Source organism: Motacilla alba, chromosome 8 (assembly GCF_015832195.1).
Source record: "Motacilla alba alba isolate MOTALB_02 chromosome 8, Motacilla_alba_V1.0_pri, whole genome shotgun sequence".
Taxonomy (NCBI): domain Eukaryota; kingdom Metazoa; phylum Chordata; class Aves; order Passeriformes; family Motacillidae; genus Motacilla; species Motacilla alba.
In genome coordinates, this window is record NC_052023.1 from 11,812,973 (window position 1) to 11,836,581 (window position 23,609).

Here is a 23,609-nt window from a genome sequence, read left to right on the forward strand (position 1 = left end):
GAAGAACAGGTTGATACAATAATTTTACTCTGAAGCTGTTACTTAAAAATAACAAAGGCAGGGATAGGAGCATAAAAAAGACAAAACCATTGCTATTATTATTCATCAGTTTACATTTATTGAGAAAAACCATACAAAAACCATTATACAGTTAATGTGTACCCATATTACATACAAAGTCAATGCAAGCTCAAAACCACATTTTTGTAAAGCATTCAATTTACCTCAAGTCCAAGCTGCATCTCCCTAAGACACTGTTCCCATCACAGTTGCCTTTTAAAGCCAATCTTCTGTTTACACACGGGTAGTTTCTGCAGAGAACACTTTTCTCAGGACGAAAAGGCATTTCACATGCACGCAAGAGAAATATTTGTGCATACACAAGAGTTTCATAAGCTATTACTAGGGAAGAGGGAATCCTGTCAATTGTATGCTTTCTGAAAAGCCCAGTCCTCCCTTCCTCCCCCCACTTCTGGAAAAAAGCAAAATGGAAAAGCTTTTAGCATGCAATGGAAAACTTAAGAATTACTCTGGAAAAGAAATGGGGAGAAACAGTTTCTACTATCCAATAAATATCACTAGTATAAAGATGAAATACTTCAAGATAGGCTGTGCAAGTGAATCGCGATCCTGTCTGCCTGATGAGTGAAACAGATGACTTCTAATTAATCCACACTAAAGAGTATCCACCTGGTATTTCATTCCATGTCCTAATAAAGGATAGGCTGCAGAAAGCGAGATGAAATTTCTTTTCCTATTTGGAACATTATGCTTGCTTTTAAAACTTTTCTTACTCTTCACATTCACTGTGGGACACTAAACGGTGATGGGTGGGGTAAGCAAGAAACATTTCAAGACACCTTTTGGACAAGTTCACTGCATTTCTAAGCAAGTTCAGTTATCTTTTTGGCTACTGCAGTTAACTCCAATAACCTACTGTTGTCCCAGGAACTCTGAGTTTGGAGACAAGAGTTGAAAAAGAAAAGGAACACTATGCTCTGCACAAACCAGCATGCCTGTAAGCCCTGCAGTGAGAAAGCTGGAAGCCAATACACCTCAAATGCTACACAGAAGAACATCTCACCTTCCACACACTAGCAACATCCCAGTACACTGGCTTTTCTTCTCTATCTCCTCCCACAGGCTAAATTAGCAACTGAAAGACTGTTCAAGATATTGCAGGAGTAACAGTTGAAGGAAAAAGTACCATGTAAAAAGGAAGTGAACAAATGACTCACCCCCACACTAAATCCACAGTATCAAAATCCAAATGGTACACACCTACCCTCTTCTCATGTCAAAAATGAAGTTACATGTTAAGCTACAGATGAAATACTAAGCGGCTTGAGAAACTGAAGCACAACTATTAATTCAGTTCAAAAATTAGCTTGACTGTTTAGAAGAATATAAAGTAAAATAGATGGTTTATATTATTAAATCACAGTTTAAAAAACTTTAACAGATTATGGAACATTAATGGTCAAACAAAGAATACTTTAAAGAATGAAAAATGATCAAAACAAAAATTATACCCTATATCATTATGTATGGGATACATTTCAAATCTGTTATGCTTTTGCCAATTTTACCTTCTACATGGAGCCCTTCTATGGTCCATGCTCATCGGCTCACCAATGGCATACACTCAAAGGATTCCTCTTTACTGGTAGTAACTATCTCAGGACCTGATTCTATGAGCTATGATTTGGTGCTTGCAGCATCTTCAGCACTGTGTGTGAAAATGAAGGCAGTATTTTTGAATATTTTTCTTTGATGTACAGATAAGCAGGACTTTTGAAAGAGGAGCAGCACATTTTAGAACCAGAATAATGAACAAAAAACCAAACAGATGCTGCTTTATGTTAAACTAAAAAAACCAACAACAAAAGCTCAGAATAAAAACCTGTACCAGACCATCTGTAAGACATTTAACATTTTATACTATCAAAATATTCAGCAATTCAGTTAAAAATATCAAGAAACAGCATACACTGACTGCTATAGCAATAAAATATTATTTGCTGTACTGTTAACTGGTGCTCATGCTTTTTCAGTTAAAACATACTCATCTCAAACTCCAAAATCTCTTTTCCTACCATGTCAAGTATGAATAAGCAAACTCCACTAACACACTATAACTGTTAGACAAGTTATCAAGTTCAGTGATAACAACAAGAAGTCATTCTTTACATTTAGGTCTTACGGATTAAGTGGGAATAGTGCCCTATTATAAAAAAAAACATTTGTGAAGGCTGTTGACATTTCTAACCAAAGCAATTCCTGCACATTTTAAAGGTTTTGATTCTTTAATTGCAACAATTATCTATTTGGGTAAAATAACAAAAATTAGTTATTCTGATCAAGTTCAATTACTGCAATCTAATAATCTTTTCTAAAAAAAAAAAGAAAAAAGAAAAAAGAAAAAAAATACATACTGACCTAGAAATATAAACAGTTGTTTAAAAACTTAAGATTTTCCACTCAAATGGAACCGTGAGTAACAATGCATTTGGGGAAGCAGCAGATTGCTTTTCAATACACAACCACAAAGATCTCACAGGGACAACATTAATGTACTGAAATATATTAATTTATATACTTCCTTAGGTTGTGCTTACCTGTTGCTTTTTTGCAGCAGAACCTAAGGTGGAAGGTCTGGGAAGGCACTGTGAAGTATAAATAATTGCACTGTTTGCAATTAATAAAGATTTTATACCTTAAATGAATCAAAATCAACAGCCTCCATTTTGCGAATGATAAAGAATCCAGTGAATTTAATTTTGCTCACTTTAGTACATAATAAATGCACCATTCTGTAAGGTTATCTACAAAATACCATGCAAAATACCTGAACTATTAAACTTAATACCCTACACTAAAGATAGCAAATACTGTCCTAGCCTTCTTCAAGCTACCAGCAAATTCCTAACTTTAAAAGGATAAAAATAATTCCTTCTATTTCTACAGCACAATGCATACATTGCTGATTACCTGAAAAAACTACTTCAGTTTTCAAGCCTTAACTTTTACTTCTCTGTGCAGCCACCCTAAAAAAATTTATTCTCAAAGCAACAACATGGTGTTCCAAAAATTAAAGCAATTAACAGTTATAGAATTAAAACATACCTACTATCACTACATATCCGCAAACTATCTGGAGACAAAGACAACTCTGTCTAACAAGTGGTTCCAAAGACTTCAATGTTATGATATGCATACTGTAAAACACTGAATGACAGCTGTCTCATGAGTACTAATGAAAGAAACTCTTAGATAAACAGAAACATGATTTTCTTTAGCTATTGCTAAAAGTTTCAGAAATACTTACCCACAAAACTCAGATTATGTGTATGTATATATATAAGCAAACCTATGTTTCTGAATTAAGAAGCAATTATGATTTCCTAAGATACCAGCACTGTATTCCAACATAATATCAACAAGTACAGCATTTGCATTATGTGGAACATTGACAAAAAGATACTGTTGCAGTTCATCAATTTGTCATTCTGATGTACTTACAGTGCAATGCTCCTTGAAGGAACAATCAAGGATGATACACAGCACAGTCCTCCTCACCCCTATAGAGCTAGTTCTATACTGGCTGGATCAAACCTGCACTTCAACAGACAATGGCAAGACAGACTGTAGTGCATGTAGTCTAATATATGCAAAGAGCCAATAAATATGCAAAGAGCAAACACAGGATTTCAAGAGAATCAGCTTTTTAGTATGAGCATTAGAGCAATAAGAAGTTTCAAGTATATATAAAAAAATAATCAGTTGATTCAAATACTTGAATATTTACAAAAAGAGAAGTTATCTGCTCTGCAGGAAGTTCTCAACCACTCCCATCACTCAAACAAAACAGCGTTTTAAGGACAGATGCAATTTTTGTAACTACTTTGCATTACCACATTGACTTTTCTACACTGAATTTTGAAGTGGACTACTTTAAACTGAAGGCTTAAGTACATTACACTTAAAATAAGTTTTATAACTAGTCTGAAAAAATCCATAGAATAGTTATGCAGGAACAGTTTTGAAGTATTCAATTAAAAAACAAAAGTTATCTGTTATAACAGCTGCACAGGTCTGAAACAGTGGTCATGTATAAAAGGAAATTTCACTGTTAATGCAATGGAAGTATGCCAAAAGATCATCCTCTTCAACACATGCATTTTGAATCAAGTAGAAAAAAAATTAAGGTATCGAGATTACTGGTGCTAGGCAGCAAAATACAATGAATGAAAGAGATCCTCCATCTACAGCTATTCTGCAAGAGGGGAAAAACATGCTAATGACAAGTTTTCAAACTCAACAAGATTTATGGGGGAAAAAAAAAACCCAACTCATTTGTGTAGCGGTACCTTGATTCAGCGTTGCAAATCAATCCTATAGTCAACACTGCATATACCCACATATCCAACTTACCGACACAGGAGGTTTCATATTATTTATTGTAAAGCACAAAACAGGCATTTTAAAAGTGATAAAGTATACATTGAAAAAGTACATTTATATCACAAAGCATTGACCACATAATTGCAAATACATTTGCTGGAATGTGTACATCTACACTAATACTAAAAACAAACCATTTTTTCATTTCTACACAGAAATATTACCTCCTATCAGTAGTGATAGATATTTTGTACATTTTCAAAAACACTATTTTTAAACCAAATTTAAGATCTTCATCAAGGCGTCTGCATCCATACATTTAACAAAGGTTTTTTCCCCCACACAATGAAGCAAATACTGTATTGTCCACTTCTTATTATTGGCCCTGTGCAGAAGAGATACATAAGAGATACACAAAAAGTTAAAGAAAATCCTTTAAATCGAGCTAACTCAGGAGTGAAGCCTTTAAGAAAGAAAAATTGGTTAATGTAAATGGTGGTGGCTTCTTGCATGGTTTTCAAAACCCTGGGAGGAGAAAGTTTTTCTTTTTTTTTTTAATAAAAAAAACAATCACCAAACATATGGATAGATACAGAACTCAAGTTATCAGGTAAACAAAGTCATCTACTCATTACTCTGACAGCTATTTTGCTAGAAAAAAAGATGCATACCCCAAAGGAACAAAGCAGGAGACATGCAAAAAAAATCTACAACCACTGAGACAGAAGCCAGCCAAAAACCACTTTAGGACTGTACCTGTGGTGCTGGAGGATGCTGTGGCATTCCCTGTGGACTGGTCTGAGCGTAGTACGCTGCCTGCTGCCTGTAGTACTCAGCCCACGCTGCGCTGTAGTCTGGCTGCCCGCCCGGAGGAGCCCCAGCGGGGGCAGGAACAGCTTGACCTGCGAGTAATTGGAATTACGCAGCTTTGTTGTTGCAATAGAAATGAGAAAATTTCAAGATCTCAGCACCTAACAAACATCACCTAGCAATATTCCTCCAAGGCTTTGAATAAACTTGTGGCTGCTATTTTCAGCCTAAACGCACATTCTATTATTTTAATGTAATGACTCCTGTGTAAAGCAAACTTAAGGAAATGTAAGGACAGTTTTTCACCCTCTTGATTCATCATCATGAATCATGTGTAAAGCCTGCTGACCTAAACAACAGTAGCATTTAAATACACACCAAGAGGCAAAACTTTTTGTAATCCACCTAGACTAATTTTACCTTGTTTTACAGACTGCATTCATTAGCTCAGCAGATGCCAATTCATACACTTCCCCAATTCTGGCATCCTTCGTTCAATTACAAAGTTATTGCAGGCTGCATTTTTCAAAAAGTGCAATAATTTTTGTAAACATTTACTCCACTACAGAATACAGTCCTGAAACATGCTTCCACACTTTGTGGAAGTTCCAATCCTCTAGAAACAAGAGCATGTACAAATACACTCTCAGACAGCTCAGAATTACTTCTCCTTCCAACAGCATCAACTGACAGACTAAAATACCAGTGACAGACTGATTACAGGGAATCTTCAGCATATAAAAAACCAAGTAAAACAATAAAAGAAAATTACAGCCAACCTTTCAGTTGTGCTGTTCTTCCACAGGAGATCTGTCACAGACATCTTTACTTCCTTTTTCTTCCAAGGACAGTAATACTTCAGACACACCAAATACACCCTTCTTAGTACCAGTCATCTTTGCAATTTTTGAGAGGTGTTTTTGCAGTTACCACTACAAAATGTACAAGACTTCAAGCAAAGCAACACTCTCTATAAGACTCTGAACATCTGTCCACACACACTTGCAGGCACCCAGACAGAAGGGTTTTTTTTTTTATATGTAATGCTTCATTTCAAGTTTCCTGAACTTCCAAACCAGAACTTTTATTACTGTCCTATGAAACTTTTGATTTACATTATTAATGGATTATTTTTCAAATCAAAAGTTCTAGTCAGAATTAGGATACTACCAAAAAACCACTATCTCTGCAAGTTTTTTCTAAAATACTAGAAAAAAATCCCCCAAACCCAACAAAAACAAATCACCACATCACTCCACAGGAAACAAACCCAAGCCTGCACCCTGTACAATTCCATGTGCATCCAAACTGCCTATTCTGTTATGAACAGAAAGGGGCAGCTTCCACATGATGAGGACTGAAAGTTTTCTGTTCTACCTGAAACCACCTCACTTTTTACTTGAATACAAGACCACTGTGCAACTTTCTGAGGAACGTGTCTTTCAGAAATTCTAATGAAGTGTTTTCTAGAGTATCAGACAGAAGGCTGGCTTTGTTTGGTTGTTTTTCTTTAAATACTTAAGCAAAGAAAATTCACATGAAGAATCCTAGCTATTCACACTACTCCTACGCATGTGTATCTTTTAATTCTCTCAAAAACATCAAGTGTGAGCAGAGAATGTGAGTATTTGGCAAAGCATGATCCTGAAAACCATCAAAATACAACCTTCCGTTTTCCAACTCTCCTTACAAACTTATTTTTTTCCACTTACACTGTAGGTAAGCTCTGAAAATCTATCCATCTTTTATTTTGGTTTATACAGTAATGGAATTTCTAAAAAAACCCCTTATATTTCTTCAAATCTTTAGAGCTGTTATCACATTTTACAACTTTTAATGCACTCCAACTTCAAATTTACACTTCTGATCAATTATTATAACTACCTTTAATATAGTTACAAATCATCCCATGGTACACTCTTTCCAATTTCACCATTACTGTGAGATAATAACTGTACTTACAAATTACTGTCAGCACAACTGAATGTCAAAGGTAAGGGATTTTTTGTGCATTATGACCTAAGAATCTTTGGACATTCAGCCAACTATGTCAAGGCAGCACTGAAGTTCAAATAACAATAAAAGAAATTTAACATCTACTCAAAGATGTCAAACTGGACTTCTGTCCTGATGGGTATTTTAGGTGCACAGTTTCCTACTAAGTACTGCGAGTAGTTCTGAACCTACACATGGAATTCAGCAACTCAGTCCAAGCTTCCCTTCAGTGTAGAAGCTGCACCAAGCAGCACCTGCTTGTTAATATCCAAATTCAACCTGAACACTTATGGGTAATCCTGATCAATTCCACACAGGACTTGTGAGGAAAAGGAAAGATGAGAAACACAGAACAGCTCCCCTGTAAGGAGGGCTGAGAAAGGAAACACCAGCAGATTTCATAGTTGAACATTATCAAGGGTGATTCTAGTAAAAGTAAACTGTTTTGTTTCTTCTTTCCACCACAATGATGAGGAATCTTTTAAAAACACTCCTATTTTATTATTGAATCCTTTAACCGTATGTCAAGCCCACAACATATAGGAATGACTTTAAATGATGCAGTTAAAATCCTGATAGTGACATATAGATCATTTACTAATGATCCTGACTTCATGTTTAAAGGGAACTGTTATCTATGAGAGACTTTTTGGGAGTATTTGCTACTCCAAGCAGTTGCCCCTGAAACAAGGCTCTGAAAACGGAGATGGACTTTGCCACTGTATTTCAGACTCAGAAAACAGGTTAATATTCAAGTCACTGTTGAGTGAAAAATACAGTGAAGTGTTGTCTATGATCAGCAGTCATATCACACCAGTAGGAAGCCACTTTGAAAACACTATTATTGTTTGGATGGGCATATTCTGGAGTGATTTAGCATTTTCAGATCACTCATACTTAACTAAGTACAAGAAAATCTAAAACACCAACTGCAATATCCCTGGCAACTTGTTCAGCTTCCCACAACGATTATCAAAATAGTTATTTTCAGCAGCAAAAATAGAACTGATTGGGCTCAGCAAGTCTGAATTTCAGTTCAGCTCTCCCTGACAATGTTTAGTGAAATCATCTGTGTTGTGAAAAACCTGAGTCGTCAAAGAGCAAGTGACTTGTAATTCCCATCCTTTGGAGTGGGGGCAGAAGATAACAGTACTATAGGAAATACAAATGGTACTGGAAAGCCTGGAGACCACAAGAACTTGCTGCTGGACAGCCTTCCTGTCCATCAGGTCTTCTACTGACCTTCTACTGTTAATGAGGTGGGGAAAACCAGCACCATTTAGCATTATGTCAACTCCAGCTGAATTCCTCTTTTTTAAGTGGCTTTAAAGTTAAATGGTATCTACCACACCAAGACTCTGCACCAAGGAGTTCTCATGATTTACAGGTAAGTTATGTAGTTCCAGCCATCAAGAGCTCTCCTTCAGGCAAAGAACTCAATCTGAACTAGAAAAAGGAATTAAGATGAGAACTGCCCTTGTGTTTTTCCTCTTATTTAACTGTCTTGGCATTTTTCACATTTTACATTTTAAGAACAACTATTTTTTATCTCCCCATGTATATTTTGGCTCACACTCCTCTTTGGAATTGCTCCCATAAACTCTATCCCAACACCTTATAGCTTGCTGTTATTTAATCTGTGCAAGTGCAAGACTAGTGCAACCCAGACTTTGCCTTACAAGACAGAAAATTAGAAAGATGGCAGAGCGCCTACCAACAAATTATATTATTTAAAAGAAAAGTGAAAGCCACCCACAAGTGTGCATTTCAGAATGTGAGCCAAACTAACACAGACAGTAAATTGAAAAGAAACAGCTGAATGAACCAGGAAGAAGAAAAATGGAACGCAAAGGCCTATCATCTTAGAAATCACGTGTTTGGGAGCTGTAATTTTCTTAGTCTGATACACACTTGTTGAACTAAATAATCATGTATTTTCTGTAGAATTGAATTCTGTAGAATTCTGCACTTATACTGTGCCAAAATAAAAAATAAAGATAGTTATGTCTTTGCAAATAATTATCATTACAGTGGAAGGCTGGTAAGAGGAACTATGCATGTTATTGATCTTAAATCTGAATGCTTTTAATACTTCATTAGAAAACTGAGTGCAGTTGGAAGATGGCAGAAGAGCCACCAAAGCCTACCCTGCAAACAAAGATACATCCCAAAGCAGATGCTGCTGTATGGCTGTCTAGTCAGATACGTGGGAAAGCACTGGCACTCCTGAGCCCACTGGTGCTCAGTGTCCAGCCCTTCGTGTCCTGCAGTATCCATGGCAGGACAACACAGATAGAACAGGACCATGATTTAAAAGGTAATGACACCTTCTGCCAGTGCATAAAAAACACATATTCTTTCCTTATACACAAAATAATAAAATAATCAAGTTAACCAGCACATTAATTTCAGTTATATAAAGAAAGCTCCCAACAACATATAATCTGCACTTTAAACACAGCCCTAAAAGGCTGCAAAACAAATACTATTTTTAAAAAGGCACAGTATAAATGAAAAAAGGCATAGTATAAATTATGATGCTTTAGTATAGTAACTGGAAACACAGAAAGCAAAGCACAAGAACAAAAATCATATGTAATCTGAAGAGAATTGGGAAACAATTACCAAACGAGAAAAACAACAGCTTCATAAAATAGATCAAAGTGAACTTCAAAAATTAGGAAATGTACTTTAAAATACTCATATTGAAACATTTAAAAGTTGCTGTTTCCCATTGATTAAAGACATCTCATTAGTTTGAAGTTTTCATAAAGCTGATTACTAGCCTGAGTACCATGAAATGCCTAAAAAGAACACTAAATTTAAAGTCTGTTTCTCAGCAGTATTTGGTTCAGAAGACACATGATTGTTCATTTCAATTTTTTGGGGGTAACAGCCTTCATCTCATCCAGCAAAATATACAAGTCTCCTAAAACATTCCACTGTGAATGTGGAACAGAAAAAACAACAGAAAAACTCTTGCACACTTACCCATTTTTTTGTAGTACTCCTCCCAGGCCTTGGTATAGTCAACCTGCCCTGCTGGTGCTGGATTTGGCTGATCTCCTGAATTACATTAAAAATAGTTAAACTAAAATTACTGGGGTTTGTTTCACACATAATCGAAATAATCAACTGAAATTTTCAGTAACAGCCCCACATGACATGATTCAAATCTGACACTATAAACCTTTGTGGTACAGCTACTACAATTAGAAACTACTAGTAAAAAAAGACATGTCTTCAAGATTCAGGAAGTGCATACCACTAGCAATACAAAATACCAAAATTCAAGTGGTAAGCCTCAGCCAGGCACAAAAATTAAAATAACACAAGTAAATACCACAACTGTAATTGCCCTAAACCCACTGGAAGTGATGCAACCATTTAAGCAAATGACAATCAACAGCTTAGCTCATTACATTTTTATTTATGACTGCTCTATGTAGTCATTAAGTCAGCCAACATTGCAGCAAAATTCTCTTTGGAGTATATTCCAAGATAAATACATTACCCTTGTTACTGCTGAAATTAAGAAAATAAATATTGAAGGCTACAAGCAATAGTTTTCCAAGAAAACCAGCTGCTTAAAATATATTTACCTGACACAGGAGGACGACAATAAAAAAATAATGGCGTATTTACACCTCCAGCAATGAAAAATGTGTCCATTTCACTCAATATCTACCTTGTCCATTGGTTTGGGTTGTAGCTGGTCCACCAGGAGGGGCTGCAGGTGGTGGCTGTGCTTGCTGCTGATAATAGTGAGCATAATAAGCTGCCCACGCTGCTGAATTGGGATCTGTTCCTGGCTTACCTATGAAAACAGAACATAATAATTTATAATAGCACTACTATGAACAGAATGCTGTCCTCACCTAATCCTGTCCTAGGCATTCTTATTATCCTCAAAGGAAAAATCCATCTAAACAAAATATCCATGTACATCCTTTAAGTACTTTTTCTTAGCATAAACTTCTGACCAGGTTTCAGACCAATGTAATATACAAAGTGTACTTTCATAGAGCTGGTGAGATAAAATCATTTTAGAACCTTTACTACTACAATGCCACTTATTAATCTTACATGTGGTAAACAGCAACAGATTTTAAATTTATATAAACAGTCATGTCAATAAATGGCAGCAGCAATGAATCATTCTAGCACCAAACAATTTCAGTGGTTTTACTTTTGTTAGAACCTCACGCTAATGACACTGGCACCGGTGGAGGAGGCATGCCAAATACATATTTCTGAAACAGAAGAATACAAGACTTACTAGGTATTTGCAATGCTTGTCAGGTAAACTTTTAAGGCAACAGTAAAATAAGAGAAACACACAGCATTTTAAGAACCTGAATCCACATACATGGCTATTAAGCATCACTGTTTACTTACAGCTTTTTAGTATAAAAAATAATAGAAGCAGTTGCATCTTCTGCATCTATCTGCATGATTCCTTATTTTTATCTACATCTAGGCAGGCCAATGATGCTGCTTCCTAGGGTTTTATTGCTCTGTTTCTCACATTTAGCCTTTAGGAATGGCTTATTCTTGCTGAATCACAGATTAATTACATTACAAGACTGGCAATCAACAATACCTGAAAATCTACTATTAGAGAACATAATATGTTTTACACAACCAGCATATATTTGCAAATAGTATTTGCAGTCTTAAAGAATAAAAGTATCTGCAAAGAAACTCAGCCAAGTGAGGAGCAAATTTCACAAAAGGACATGGACACAACTGATACTCTAGAGTAACCATACATGGGAATGGAAATACAATCCTCCCTAAACGTGAAACAGGTAAGGCATTGAGTAATGGAAGATGAAGAATTCCCCTGAAAAAGGCATTCAAGAAGAGACCCAGAACAACAATTAATGCTAAATGAAATCCTGTGACAGAAGTCAGATGTAACCACTTCAAATGCACACAGAAAAAAATGTTAACACACTACTTTCTGTTTAAATTGAACTGCTTCCATCAACGATAGAGGATTTAAATTAACACTTCCTATATTCTAAGGTTACCTGCAAATATCAAATGAGCCACTGCTCAATTCCTCCCCCTCCTCCTTAGCAACTTCTCTAGAGTAGAAGAACACAGAGCTGGATTCATTGAATTTCCAAAGAAATTTGACTGTAGTAACTAAAGTAACACTTTCACATGACAAGGGCAAGCACAGTTCTGGAGAAAGCACCTCTGAAAAAAGTACTAAAATAACCCATTTGTTACACTGGAATGAGTAACTAAGTGAAAACTGTAGAAAAACTATTCAAAGAAATGCTAGTCAAAAGAAACACCAACTGCATATATGAGAACTTCATTAGATTTTTAAGAGAAGTATTTATCAAAAACCAGTTAAAGAATCAACAAGATGACACCAAGGAGATATTTGCCATTTTTTCTTACACATCCTTTATGTAGATAAGTAACTTCAGAAGAGTAAAGAAGATGGTGTGAAACAGGCTGTAACTTTTTAGCAGTGGTTTTGGATTAAATACTTTGCTATGCTGAGACTAAGACACTTTGAGCCCTTCTACTTCTAAATGAAGTCAGCAGGCATTGTAACCACTGAACTGAGCACATGCAGAGCTACCCTGTGCAGAAGTTTGGGAACTAAAACCAGCAATGGCTCTTTGCAAAGACGTAACACGATACATGGAGTCCCCTTCTCCACTAATGGAATCTATGTCAGGAACAGTGGCTATCGTAAAATATCTGTCATTGACAGCAAAAATATAATTGAGATCTTTTGGCTCAAATTGTGAGGAAACTCCACCTCAAACAAATGAGGTACAACAAACTCAAGCATCTAGCCTTACCATGCCTTCTGTGGCTGATGTTCCATTTCCCCATATCCTCTAGTCCAACCAAAGGATGTAAACTTAATGAAAAGCAATACTACAACTTTGGAAGTTGTAATTAAGTAAGAACTCCCAATCTCGACAAAGATAAACAGAAATAGAAGAAACAAATTCTACAAAGATAGGTTTCAGAAGAAAATACAAAACTAAGTAAGTAAAAGCTCAAAATACACAACCCTAACTAGTTTTACTGTATTAAATACAAAACTAAGTAAGTAAAAGCTCAAAATACACAACCCTAACTAGTTTTACTGTATTAACAGCAATTCACCAAAGTTTTAGCCCTCAAAAGGGACTCAAGAAAATACACTGGAGCATCAGACTCTTAAAAGTAATTGTAATAGAACAAAACCTAGAAATATCACAGCATTAGCTGCAAAAAGACAAATCAGTAAAGACTCTTTAAAATAAAATACAAAAGTCATTTACTATTAGAGAAAGAAAAGACATCCTTATTACAGAACTTTATGTCAAAACATTGATTTTAAGAAAACTGAATTGCACAAAATCAGTGAATCAGGACTTGCAAAAAGTATCATAAATAGTGATGCAGTATTAATAACATTTGTAAAAAAACATACTCCAACTGTAACAATTAAAATTCAACATTTCACAAGCCACATACGGAAAGTGCAAAACATAAGTAAACTGACAATCAGTGAAAAAAAGCCAGAAAAACAGGAGCTTTTCAGCTTCAGGAGTGTAACACAAGTAACTGTACAATGCATATACTTGTAAGGACAGAATGGATGTACTTGAAATATTCCAACACTACAGTACAGCTGTGCATTTCTTACCTGGGTCTGGTGGGTTAGGTGGCTGCCAGTGTGGATAAGCATTTCCCCATCCCTGTGGAGCATATGGAGCTGGAGGACCACTATAAAAGATCATACACACACAGTGAAAGGCAGCCCCAGGGTCACCCCACACAGAAGAAAGTCAGCTGAAGCAATACTTACTGAGGTGCAGGACCAGGAGGGCCTGGGTTATAAGGAGCTGGATTATATGGTCCCATGGGAGCACCAGGACCTGGTGGCCCAGGAGGTCCATGTGGGCCAGGAACAACACCATGGGGACCATGGGGAACAGGTGGACCCAATGGATTCACTGGACCCTGTAACGAGGGTGGGAAAGAGATGAAAATACACCTTGAGGTTCTCCATTTTTCAACATTTTAAAAACATTTATCTGAACACTCGAAGAATGTCTAAAAGGTTTGACTGGCTTTAAAGACAGTTCCCTGCAGAAAACAGGCTATTTAAAATTTGATTTGGCTTAGAAGTAGTTAAAGGCAGCTGCGGCAGTAATAGCAACTAAAAACCTGCCTTTATTTTAGTTCCCTCTTGAGGAAGTGAAGGATTTTACAAAAAGCCTACAGATTTTTCCACAGGTTGTACTAAACTCCCCACACTCTAACAAGACTATCAGTTCTAAAATAAATCAATACATCTCAATCAGACTAACTGAACATGCTTGTAAGATCAGGCACAAAGAGCCTCTAGTAAATTTGATGACGTGCACACACATGCAAACAAAAATGCTGTGAAACTGAAGGTGTAACTTCGATTAGAACTTTACCCAATTGTACTGGGACTGAAAAACAAAACACACAATTCAGTATCACTGACATCTTTAAACTTAACAATTTTTTCATATACACAAAATTGGCATTTTCAAGAGCACACTGTAAGATGCTGAAGAGATGAACTGTTTCTGTTTCAAGATTCTGTTATATTACTTTAAATCCAGATGACCATTATTATTATCAATTTATTATCTGATTGATCTGAGAAGTGAAAGGAAAGAGAAATCTCCACAAAGGAGACTTGCTTCCTGCTCTGTTTAGCTCTAATAGTAAACAAAAAAGCAGTTAGTTATCCACTCACTCCAATCTTTTCTTCTATAAGCTGTCGTGCATAATCTATTTGCTGGGGTGTTCCACGGATAGTAAACATCTTCATGTTTGGATCCGCATTAGGTGGAGGATTTCTCTGAAGTTCTATTCTAGCACCAGACTGCTGGCTTATACTTTTAATAGTTTCACCACCTACAATGCAATAAAGAGTTTTTATGATGCGCATCAAAGCAAAAAATACTGATTCACATCAGAGAAAGTCAACTGCATGGAAGCCAAAAAGACATGAAAAGGCATCTATTCTTATGAGCTATTCAAGAACATTCCAACAATTCAAATAAAATCTCTTCAGTGTAGCACAGAGCTTTAATGGCAATAAACAAGTAAAATAAATTTTTAAAAGGCTATAAAAACGTTACTCAAACAGCAGCAAAGAATTATTACAATCTTATATGTATTTTTTATTTATGTAAACATCTAATACTAGACAATATCAACTGACACACATGGTTATCAGTAAATATAAACTTAAAACCCAGCCTCCCTATAAAAGGGGCAAGGAAGCCCAAATGACAAAAAAGCCCCACAGAGGCTGACAAGGTAACTGGCTCCTTCTCTTACAGGATCCAGAGAAGTTATATGTACCATTAATATATACAAAGTCTTCAAAACAAGGGAAACTGGGAAATCAAAATTTAAAAAAAAATAATCATAGAATCACAAAATATTCTGAGTTGGAAGGGACCCACAAGGATCATGGAGTCCAACTTTTAAGTGAAAGGCCCATACAGGGATTGAACATACAACCTCAGCATTATCAGCATCATGCTCATCACTCATCTCTGTAGCATAGCACTTGTCCAAACAGAGAAGCTGAGTGGTTTTTAAAGTAACATACAGATGTGCGTATATAAGAGGTATTACCTTTTCCAATGATTAATCCAGTTTTGCCAGTAGGGACAATAAAATTGAACTCCTGTAATCCACCAGGAGGCCCCATGTTCCAGTTGCCTTGGCCTCTACCCCTTCCTCGACCACCAGGTCCTGGTCCACCAGGGTTACCAGCCTAAAAGGAAGCAGCAACAAATAAGCATGTTCTATAAAATTAGTGCAAGCAAATAATGCAAACAAGTTCTATTACATCATTGTTAAGAAAAAACGGATTCACTACTCAGACAATTTCGGTAGTTAAAGCAGTAGCTTTATGGAAGGCCCAAATTACATTCTAAAAAATGTTCTGTACAATTCTGCATATGAAAGATGAAGGAGAAAGGGATACAGAAGCAAGCAGAAATTTCACACATACAACGATGTAATTTTTGACCGCCTCCTGTAAACGCAGCAGTGGGGCTCATCTAAGAACAACCTTTTAAACACTGATTATAACCAAAAGTAAGAGCATAGTATTAATTATTAACACAAAAGAGCAGCAGCAGCTCTAAAAGAGACACATCAAGAAATGCCATGATTTCGAATCAGTATGCTCCCTTGCAAAACTGTAACTGTAAAAGCAAACATTTATATTCCAGACCAAACTCTGAAGCAGATTCAAATGGCACATCTAAATTATTTTCTCTAGTTACACAGACTTTTTGAAAACTTTGGGTCTTTCCAAAAGGTGGGCAGGAGATTTTAAACACTGAACAACGTAACCCAACCTGAACACTGCGAAGGAGATCTGTAATAATTTCTGCAGCATGCTGACATCTGTCAGGAGGCCCTGTGATCTGGGCTATTCTATCTGGAGTTGTTCCATCATCTGGAATAAAAACAAACTATTCCAGTACATGCAATTCAGTAAATTCACATTTAAGTCACAAAAACTTATGAATGTGTTACAAACCTGGCTTGAACTGGATCCTAACACCAGCATCATTCTGGATCTTTTTTATCATCTCTCCATTTCTTCCAATTACAATACCTACAGCAAATCGTGGTATTGGAACCTAAAAAAAAAAACCCAAACAAGATGTTGATGACACAGATATTACTAAAAAATCCACATAATGAAAGGGTTAGAGTTGTAAACTAGGGCAAGACCAATGCCACTTCAGGCTTTTTCAAGGATAGATTTTTTATTATCAAGTCACAAGCCTAGTCCATATACTGGACTAAACCATTAAAAAGAAAAAGTGATCCTGTGCTTTAGAAGTTCTCATAGTGGTATCAATTCCAGTGGATTTTATGCTTCTCAGAAAAAAAAAAAAAGAGTATTTCATAGAGCATTTAAAATACAGATTCTAGCAGATGCAGCTTTAAGCCTCTCCCTGATGAAGTTACTAGCTTGTGACTTGCATTAATAGCTGGCCTTAAATAAGATCTTTAAAGGCCAAAGTCCATTTTCAATAACGTTGTACCATTATATACTTAACCATAAAATTTACTTGCTTATTTGATAAAAAACGCCAGCTACTTGAAACTGTTCATAACTGCTGGCAATGTAAAGTGAATGCTGCACATAATTTAGTGTCGTAAATTCAGCAACGATCAAGTAATACTTACATGCCACAAACAACTTTTGAAATCTGGTTTAAAAGCTTTCAATGGCATTACCCAACTTAACATTTTAAAAAGTTAACATCTCAAAATACAGTGAACAAGTTTTTCAACCATGCTTACGTCTATCCCTTCATTTCCTCCTATTCTTGACCCATATTCGTTGCGCACCTCTCTAAAGCCACCTTGATCACGAATTAACTCCAGCACCATTTCCTTGGCTTGCTAAAAGAGGAACAAAAGTTTGTTCAGGTACTGCAACATCCAAACGGATTTTAAAATGCTCTCAATTGTGAGGCACGTCTTACCTGAACTTTATAAGGGTCTCCAGTTATCCTAAGGGGCTTGTCTGCACCAGTGTTCTGTGGACCATCTTGAATCATGACCATTTTGACACCTGCCCGCTCCTGTTTGACAAAAGGGAGGTCAACACCCACTCAAATCCAGATTCAGTACCATTATATTTAAAAGATGATACACACGTACCTGTAATTGTTTAATTGTCTCTCCGCCTTTCCCAATAACTAATCCTGCTTTACTTGCTGGAATCATAATTTCTTGGACTGCATTTCCAGGTCCATCACCATGATGAAATCCAGGTGCAGGTCTTCCCTTTTCAACTATCTGATCAAGCAATCTTTTTGCTGATCTGTGAAAGAAAGTACACATTCATAAATACAAATGCCTGCAAATACCCACACCTATTCTGCTTGGCAATTTAAAAAATTTGAACAGTTTCTGCCAAAGAACTATGGCTATTATCACTAAGAAATATGAAGCAATCTCCATCAATCTGCACAAGTAACTTAAAAAACTAACTGCAAAGTAATAAATCCACCCCAATATTGGAATTTAAAAGATGGTCCTTTACCAATCATATTTAATGAAGTTACCTCCTCAAGGTCCCTGAATATAGTTACACTCACCAAAGCTTAATTCAGAACAAAAGCTGCTGCCTGATTCAGCATGCAAAGTAAGGACATTTGTACTTGTAACCACTACCACAACAGTGGACAAAAGCAAGTACATATTCACCATATGTGTCAAGTCAGCTGCCATGACAGTAAAATCATGATTACAGTCCTGACATCAGTTAAAAATACTTACTGAACAGACTCTGGCGTCCCAGTTAGCATACATGATCTTTCAGGCAGGCCTCCACTATCTGCAATCATATAATAAAACCAACTTATCAGCAGTGTTAAGTCAGAAAGAGATTATGAAATTAACCATAATACACAAACTACTGGATTTTCACATTCAATGAAGTAGAATAGTCACTGTATCCCATTTTGCATTTCTTTACCCCATCATAGTCATGATTAGCACAAAAAAAAATTAACCTGTACCTCAAATGAAGGTTCAGGCAACGAGAAGGGGGACTTCTGGACATCCTACCAATCACCCTCCCATTCCCCCAGACAGACAAGTTAAACGTCCCCACAAACAGTTACCAGGTGCAATCTGTATTTTACAGCCAGACTCTTGCTGTATGCGTGAGATCTGCTCTCCACCTCTGCCAATTACTTGGAGAAAGAAAACACAGAAAGGTTATTTGTACTAACAGCATCTGCTAACATCCCCCACTACACTACAAGACCACACCCATACTACTTACTGAAGCCAACCATCCCATCTGGAACTTTGTACTCCTCTGTCATCACAGACCTACAGCCAATGTTAAACAAAAGACATGACCATGCAGAGACCAAACCAGCATTACGTGTACATATATCCTCCCATTAAACTAAAGCAAACTATGCCCCACCATCACCCTGGCTTACTTTCCTCTCAGTAACTTTAAAAGTCATTATGCAAGCAGAGTTCTACATAAGCTGACAACACACAGAAACAATACAAAAGGTTCCAGTGTGGTACAAATCAGTCAGAAGTTTCCTTCACCCTCTTTATTAACAGATGTGCAGTACAGAAAAGGCTACTGTAGCATTATAAGTTTCATCTGTATACCATCAGAGCATGCTGCAAATTTTGGTATCTCAGAACTGTCCAAAGCACAAGAATAATAAATAGCTGGATCTAGTTGTTTAGGTAAGAAATGAGTGGAGAAAACAATGAAGTTGTAGTCTGAATTATTTTAGTTGGTTTTAGGTCATTCAGCTTTGCTTTTTGATCACAAGACAGCATCACCTTTGTCTTCAGATCTGCTTCCAACTTCTAGCTATGCTACCTATGCCGAAGTAAAAAAAACAGCCAATATATTTTCCTTTTATTAAGCTCAATCCACAGCCTAGGCCGTGGAGAAAAAAAGGGAAAGCAATGTTGGTACATTTTAAGTGTCTGACTTGGGACTTGCTAAAGCTAAACTTCAAGAGATCATACAAAGACAGAATAAATGCTTCATGTGTCGATACCATTTAAAAAAAAAAAAATTGTTTGAAACTGCTTTGTTTTAATAAAAATCCTACGTAAGATGTAGTGTAAAACTCTTACCTTTGCTGCTGATGCATCGGTGGTAGCTGATTTCCAAAAGCTATAAACAAACATTGTTAAAATTAAATTCAAACCAGAGGTATAGCTTACAACTAAGCTTCTCCTTTGATAACAAAACTCAATTGTATCAAACTTTTGTCCAAGTTTACTGTTAAGAAGTGTTATCAAAAGGTTTAAAAACTATAAAGACTCTTAACTGTTGCTACCACCACTGCCAGTTTTACCAAGCAGACTCCTGCTGCTTCAACAATGTAAGACAAACCCCCAGCCATTTTCTGGATCTCACTTATTCAAGTGTCACCTACCAGAACACTTTCAAACTGTTGTTCTGACAATGTTACACTTGTTTAGGTTTTTTTTTTGGCAACAAAATAAAAATTACTTACAGTCATTCTGGGGAGCAACTTTCTTAGCATCTGGTTGATCTGCAAAATTAAGATTTTTTAAATTTTTTTTGCCAAGAAATTCAGGAAGTGTTTAAGCCTTTTAGTGTGAATTGTAAATTTCCAGTATATTTTAGCCCCCCTCTTTTTTTTTTTTTTCCTCTCTTTCTTTTTCCTCCTCCAATTTCAGGGAGTTGATCATCTGAATAAAAGAAAGAATCTCACGAACACTCAGCACTTGGTTAGTATAGCTGAAAAGATGTTAGGTTTTTCCATGTATCTATTAGTTTAACAAAAGGCAGCTTTCAGAACGCACTGTGTGTAGATAGCAGTCACTGAAACTCAACTAAGACAAGGAACAAAGTCCAGCTTTGTTGGCTGCTCAAGCTAATGATGCTTCTATAGTAAAAAAAGAAAAAAAATCAAATCCATACAAAAATCAACAATAACTTAAAAAAATCATTCTGACAATGACCACAAATCTAGACCAAACATCTGAAAATACAACAGTATCACATGGCAATGCAATCTCAATCTGAATATTGATATGGAATCCCTATCCAAATAGCAAGCATTTCATAGCATAAAACTTCATAAAAAAACCAAAAAGCAGATTCACAGTAACTACATCACTACTGTCCAAATCCTTTCTGCACAGTAGAGAAATATAAGGCATTATGAACCTATATCTGAAAAGATAATACTTCAGATGCTTCCTTCCCACCCCAAAATGAAGGCTACATGAACCACCATAATTTATGTGCAGCAAAAACTCAGCCACATATTCCAAGAAATATTCGTGTCAATCCAGAAAGATCCACTAGTTTATTTCATGTTTACATACTAAACACAGGTAATAAATAAAAATTCCTGCCTTTAAAAGGAGAGGGCATTCCCTCCCAGTGTGTTGTACTGCTCGGACTTGTCCAAGAGCCATCTACACATAAAATAAAAAGAATACATTACATATATCATCTGAAGCATCATTAGCTCATTTTCGTATATTAAAAACCTCACCTTTAATAGAAAAAAAAAACTTTACTGTAGGACACAAGAACTCCTGATATAAAGCCTTAGTTACATTCTGTAGACTGAGTTTCAATCCTCTTAAAGGAAAAAAAAAAGGCATTTCTCTTTTGTGAGACCTAAGAGAACATTTCAGCAAGTTCAAAGATTTCTTCCTGTAATTTAGATAGGATTTGGTGTGTATATTAACCATATCAAACCCTGTTAAGTTCAAAGTGGATGCTCTGTAAGAGACAGAAGAGGACACACACACATTTCAGGAGAAAACTTTACTGCAGTGCAAGGCAAATCCAAAAAGCTGCAACAAGTCAGAGGATTTAGGTATGATCTTATCAGGGTTCACACATGCTGTAGGCTGAACTATTACACTACACAAAAGTGTCTTCAAAGTAGAAAATTTACTTTCCCCTGTTTTTTTAAAGTCCTATGCTTTTACAATGAAATGCATTAATACTTTTATTTGAAACAGTGCAATAACAAAGTTAAAGAAACAATCCAGCTTCAGGAGCACTTCCTGTCCTAACTGCAGTTTACGAGTTGAAACCAATCCCACACAACCACAAAAGACTTCAATGACACCTGCACAGGCATTTTGCAACCTGAATATTTCTGTCCCTTTCCTCAGCATGCATTTTCCTATTTGCAGCACTTAAACCACATTTAAAATACTGTAAAATAGGCTTACATTCACTTCAGGTTAGAGCACAACGATTTAAAACTTTCCCACTAAACTGAAAACGAAAAAATATGTCATGATCTATGAGGAGAACAAAATGTTGTAATGCTCTGCTATGGAAAAAAAACCCAAATGAATCCACAAACCAAAACACCACCTGCAATCTTTCTAGCACAGTGGCCATGCTCCACAAAAATAAATGCAGCAGGAATGAGTGCGTACCTCCATCCTCAAGAGGTCTTTTCTGCCCTCCATAACCGTAGTCGTTAGAATTCATTGCTGTGCCAGCATCTCCTCCAATTTTCGCTGCAATCTAAACAAAAGGCAGATGTGAGCCAAGAAAAAAAATAATTAATGCGGCCCAAGTTAATTCCACGTTTTCTAAAAGATTTCAGGGATTTAGACAATGCGCATTAAAATGACCCCAAATCATTAAACGAAAAGCCAAAGGCAATTTTGTTCGTAGAGGTTTTCTTAAGTGTTTTAAAGACTTGTACTCATATTTCAGCAGGAGAGCCTCCTAAATTTTCCTCACCTACAAAAAAAATCCCAACAAGAACTTGGCCTTTAAACACCAAAACCTTTTTTCTAAACGAGAATTTTCTTTCTCTCCGCCTTCTTCGCCGAACACTGTGGTATCTCACGGCAGGGCCTCACCGGCCAAACAATTTCAAAACCCGACCACATCGGGCCCTCTAATACTGCCAAACCCGCGACCGCTTATTAACAGACAAGGCGAACATTTCGCCCGACAAGCGACGAAAACATCGCCCGTGGTGCAGAAGCTACAAATAAAACTGCGGGATAAAGAGCTTCCGCCAGGGCCGCCCTCGCCCCGCGGCCGCCGCGCTGCCCAACCGGTCCGAGCAGCCTGCGGGCGCCACAACACGGCCCGCGCCGCGGAGCCGCCGCCCTCCCGTCCCTCCGCCGGCCGGGCCCGGCCGATAACGCGCCGCTACTCGCCCGCCGAGATTTCGCCTCCCCGCGGTCGGGGAGGAACCCCGCGGGGCCGCTCCTCTCACCGCCGAATCCCCTCGGGCCGCTCCCGGCGCTGTTCGCGGGCAATGGCGGAGCGGGGCCGCAAATACCTCGCGGCCCAGGGCGGGCTGGAGGCGCAAAGGGGGCGTGGGGACGGGACAAAGCTCCCCCCAATACACACACGCCGGCGGAGGGGCCCCCGCTCCCCGCAGCGCCCTCGCCGTTCCCGCGGCTCCGAGACCGCGGCCTCCAGGCCCCGGGACCCCATTGATTCGATGGAGCCGCACACACCTGCCTAGCCCTCTGCAGCGCGTCTTTAAAGGCATCGTTCACTCCTCCAGCCCCGCCGCCACCTCCCCCGGGCGCGCCCGCGGCAGGAGGGGGCACCGTGGAATAGTCCGCCATGGCCTCCCCGGCGCCGCTCCGGCCGCTGCCGCTGTCTGCCAAGAAAGAGAGAAAATGGCGGCGGGCGCGCGCCTTTCACATTCCTGCGCGGCATCGTGCTCGGGGGGAGCGCGCCGAAACCTCGCGAGATCTCGGGCGGGATTTCATTGCGGGCTCCGGAGAACGGCGGAGAAGCCTCGCGGCGTTTCTCCCGGCCCCGCCCAGCCGGCCCCGCGGGGCCTCCGGGGCCGCCCTGCAGGGGGTGGGGTGAGATCGCG

The 23,609-nt window shown here is 37.8% G+C and overlaps 1 protein-coding gene across 13 annotated transcripts in view; it reads right to left on the minus strand.

Moving 5' to 3' along the window:
- Positions 1-23,471, minus strand: part of FUBP1 (far upstream element binding protein 1) — a 32,368-nt gene extending 8,897 nt beyond the window's left edge. Inside the window, exons 1-22 of one of the 13 annotated variants that reach the window (XR_005257868.1) lie at positions 23,239-23,470; positions 22,192-22,282; positions 20,271-20,309; positions 19,885-19,924; positions 19,052-19,101; positions 18,888-18,959; positions 18,541-18,598; positions 17,920-18,082; positions 17,742-17,840; positions 17,557-17,658; positions 16,781-16,883; positions 16,596-16,696; positions 15,862-16,003; positions 14,969-15,129; positions 14,042-14,196; positions 13,880-13,959; positions 10,898-11,026; positions 10,201-10,275; positions 5,161-5,306; positions 3,523-3,615; positions 2,619-2,666; positions 96-1,729 (exon numbers count right to left, since the gene is read on the minus strand). Coding sequence is in view for 6 of the 13 variants with exons in the window: in XM_038145045.1 (XP_038000973.1) it covers positions 5,161-5,306; positions 10,201-10,275; positions 10,898-11,026; positions 13,880-13,959; positions 14,042-14,196; positions 14,969-15,129; positions 15,862-16,003; positions 16,596-16,696; positions 16,781-16,883; positions 17,557-17,658; positions 17,742-17,840; positions 17,920-18,082; positions 18,541-18,598; positions 18,888-18,959; positions 19,052-19,101; positions 19,885-19,924; positions 20,271-20,309; positions 21,142-21,204; positions 22,192-22,282; positions 23,239-23,352 (1,983 nt within the window). In the remaining 7 variants the exon portion in view is untranslated. Of the gene's footprint in view, positions 1-95; positions 3,616-4,424; positions 4,790-5,160; positions 5,307-10,200; positions 10,276-10,897; positions 11,027-13,879; positions 13,960-14,041; positions 14,197-14,968; positions 15,130-15,861; positions 16,004-16,595; positions 16,697-16,780; positions 16,884-17,556; positions 17,659-17,741; positions 17,841-17,919; positions 18,083-18,540; positions 18,599-18,887; positions 18,960-19,051; positions 19,102-19,884; positions 19,925-20,270; positions 20,310-21,141; positions 21,205-22,191; positions 22,283-23,238 lie in introns of those variants that run through there. The other 12 variants (XR_005257869.1, XR_005257866.1, XR_005257864.1 and 9 more) reach the window with 12 other exon arrangements.
- Positions 23,472-23,609: the final 138 nt, after the last annotated feature.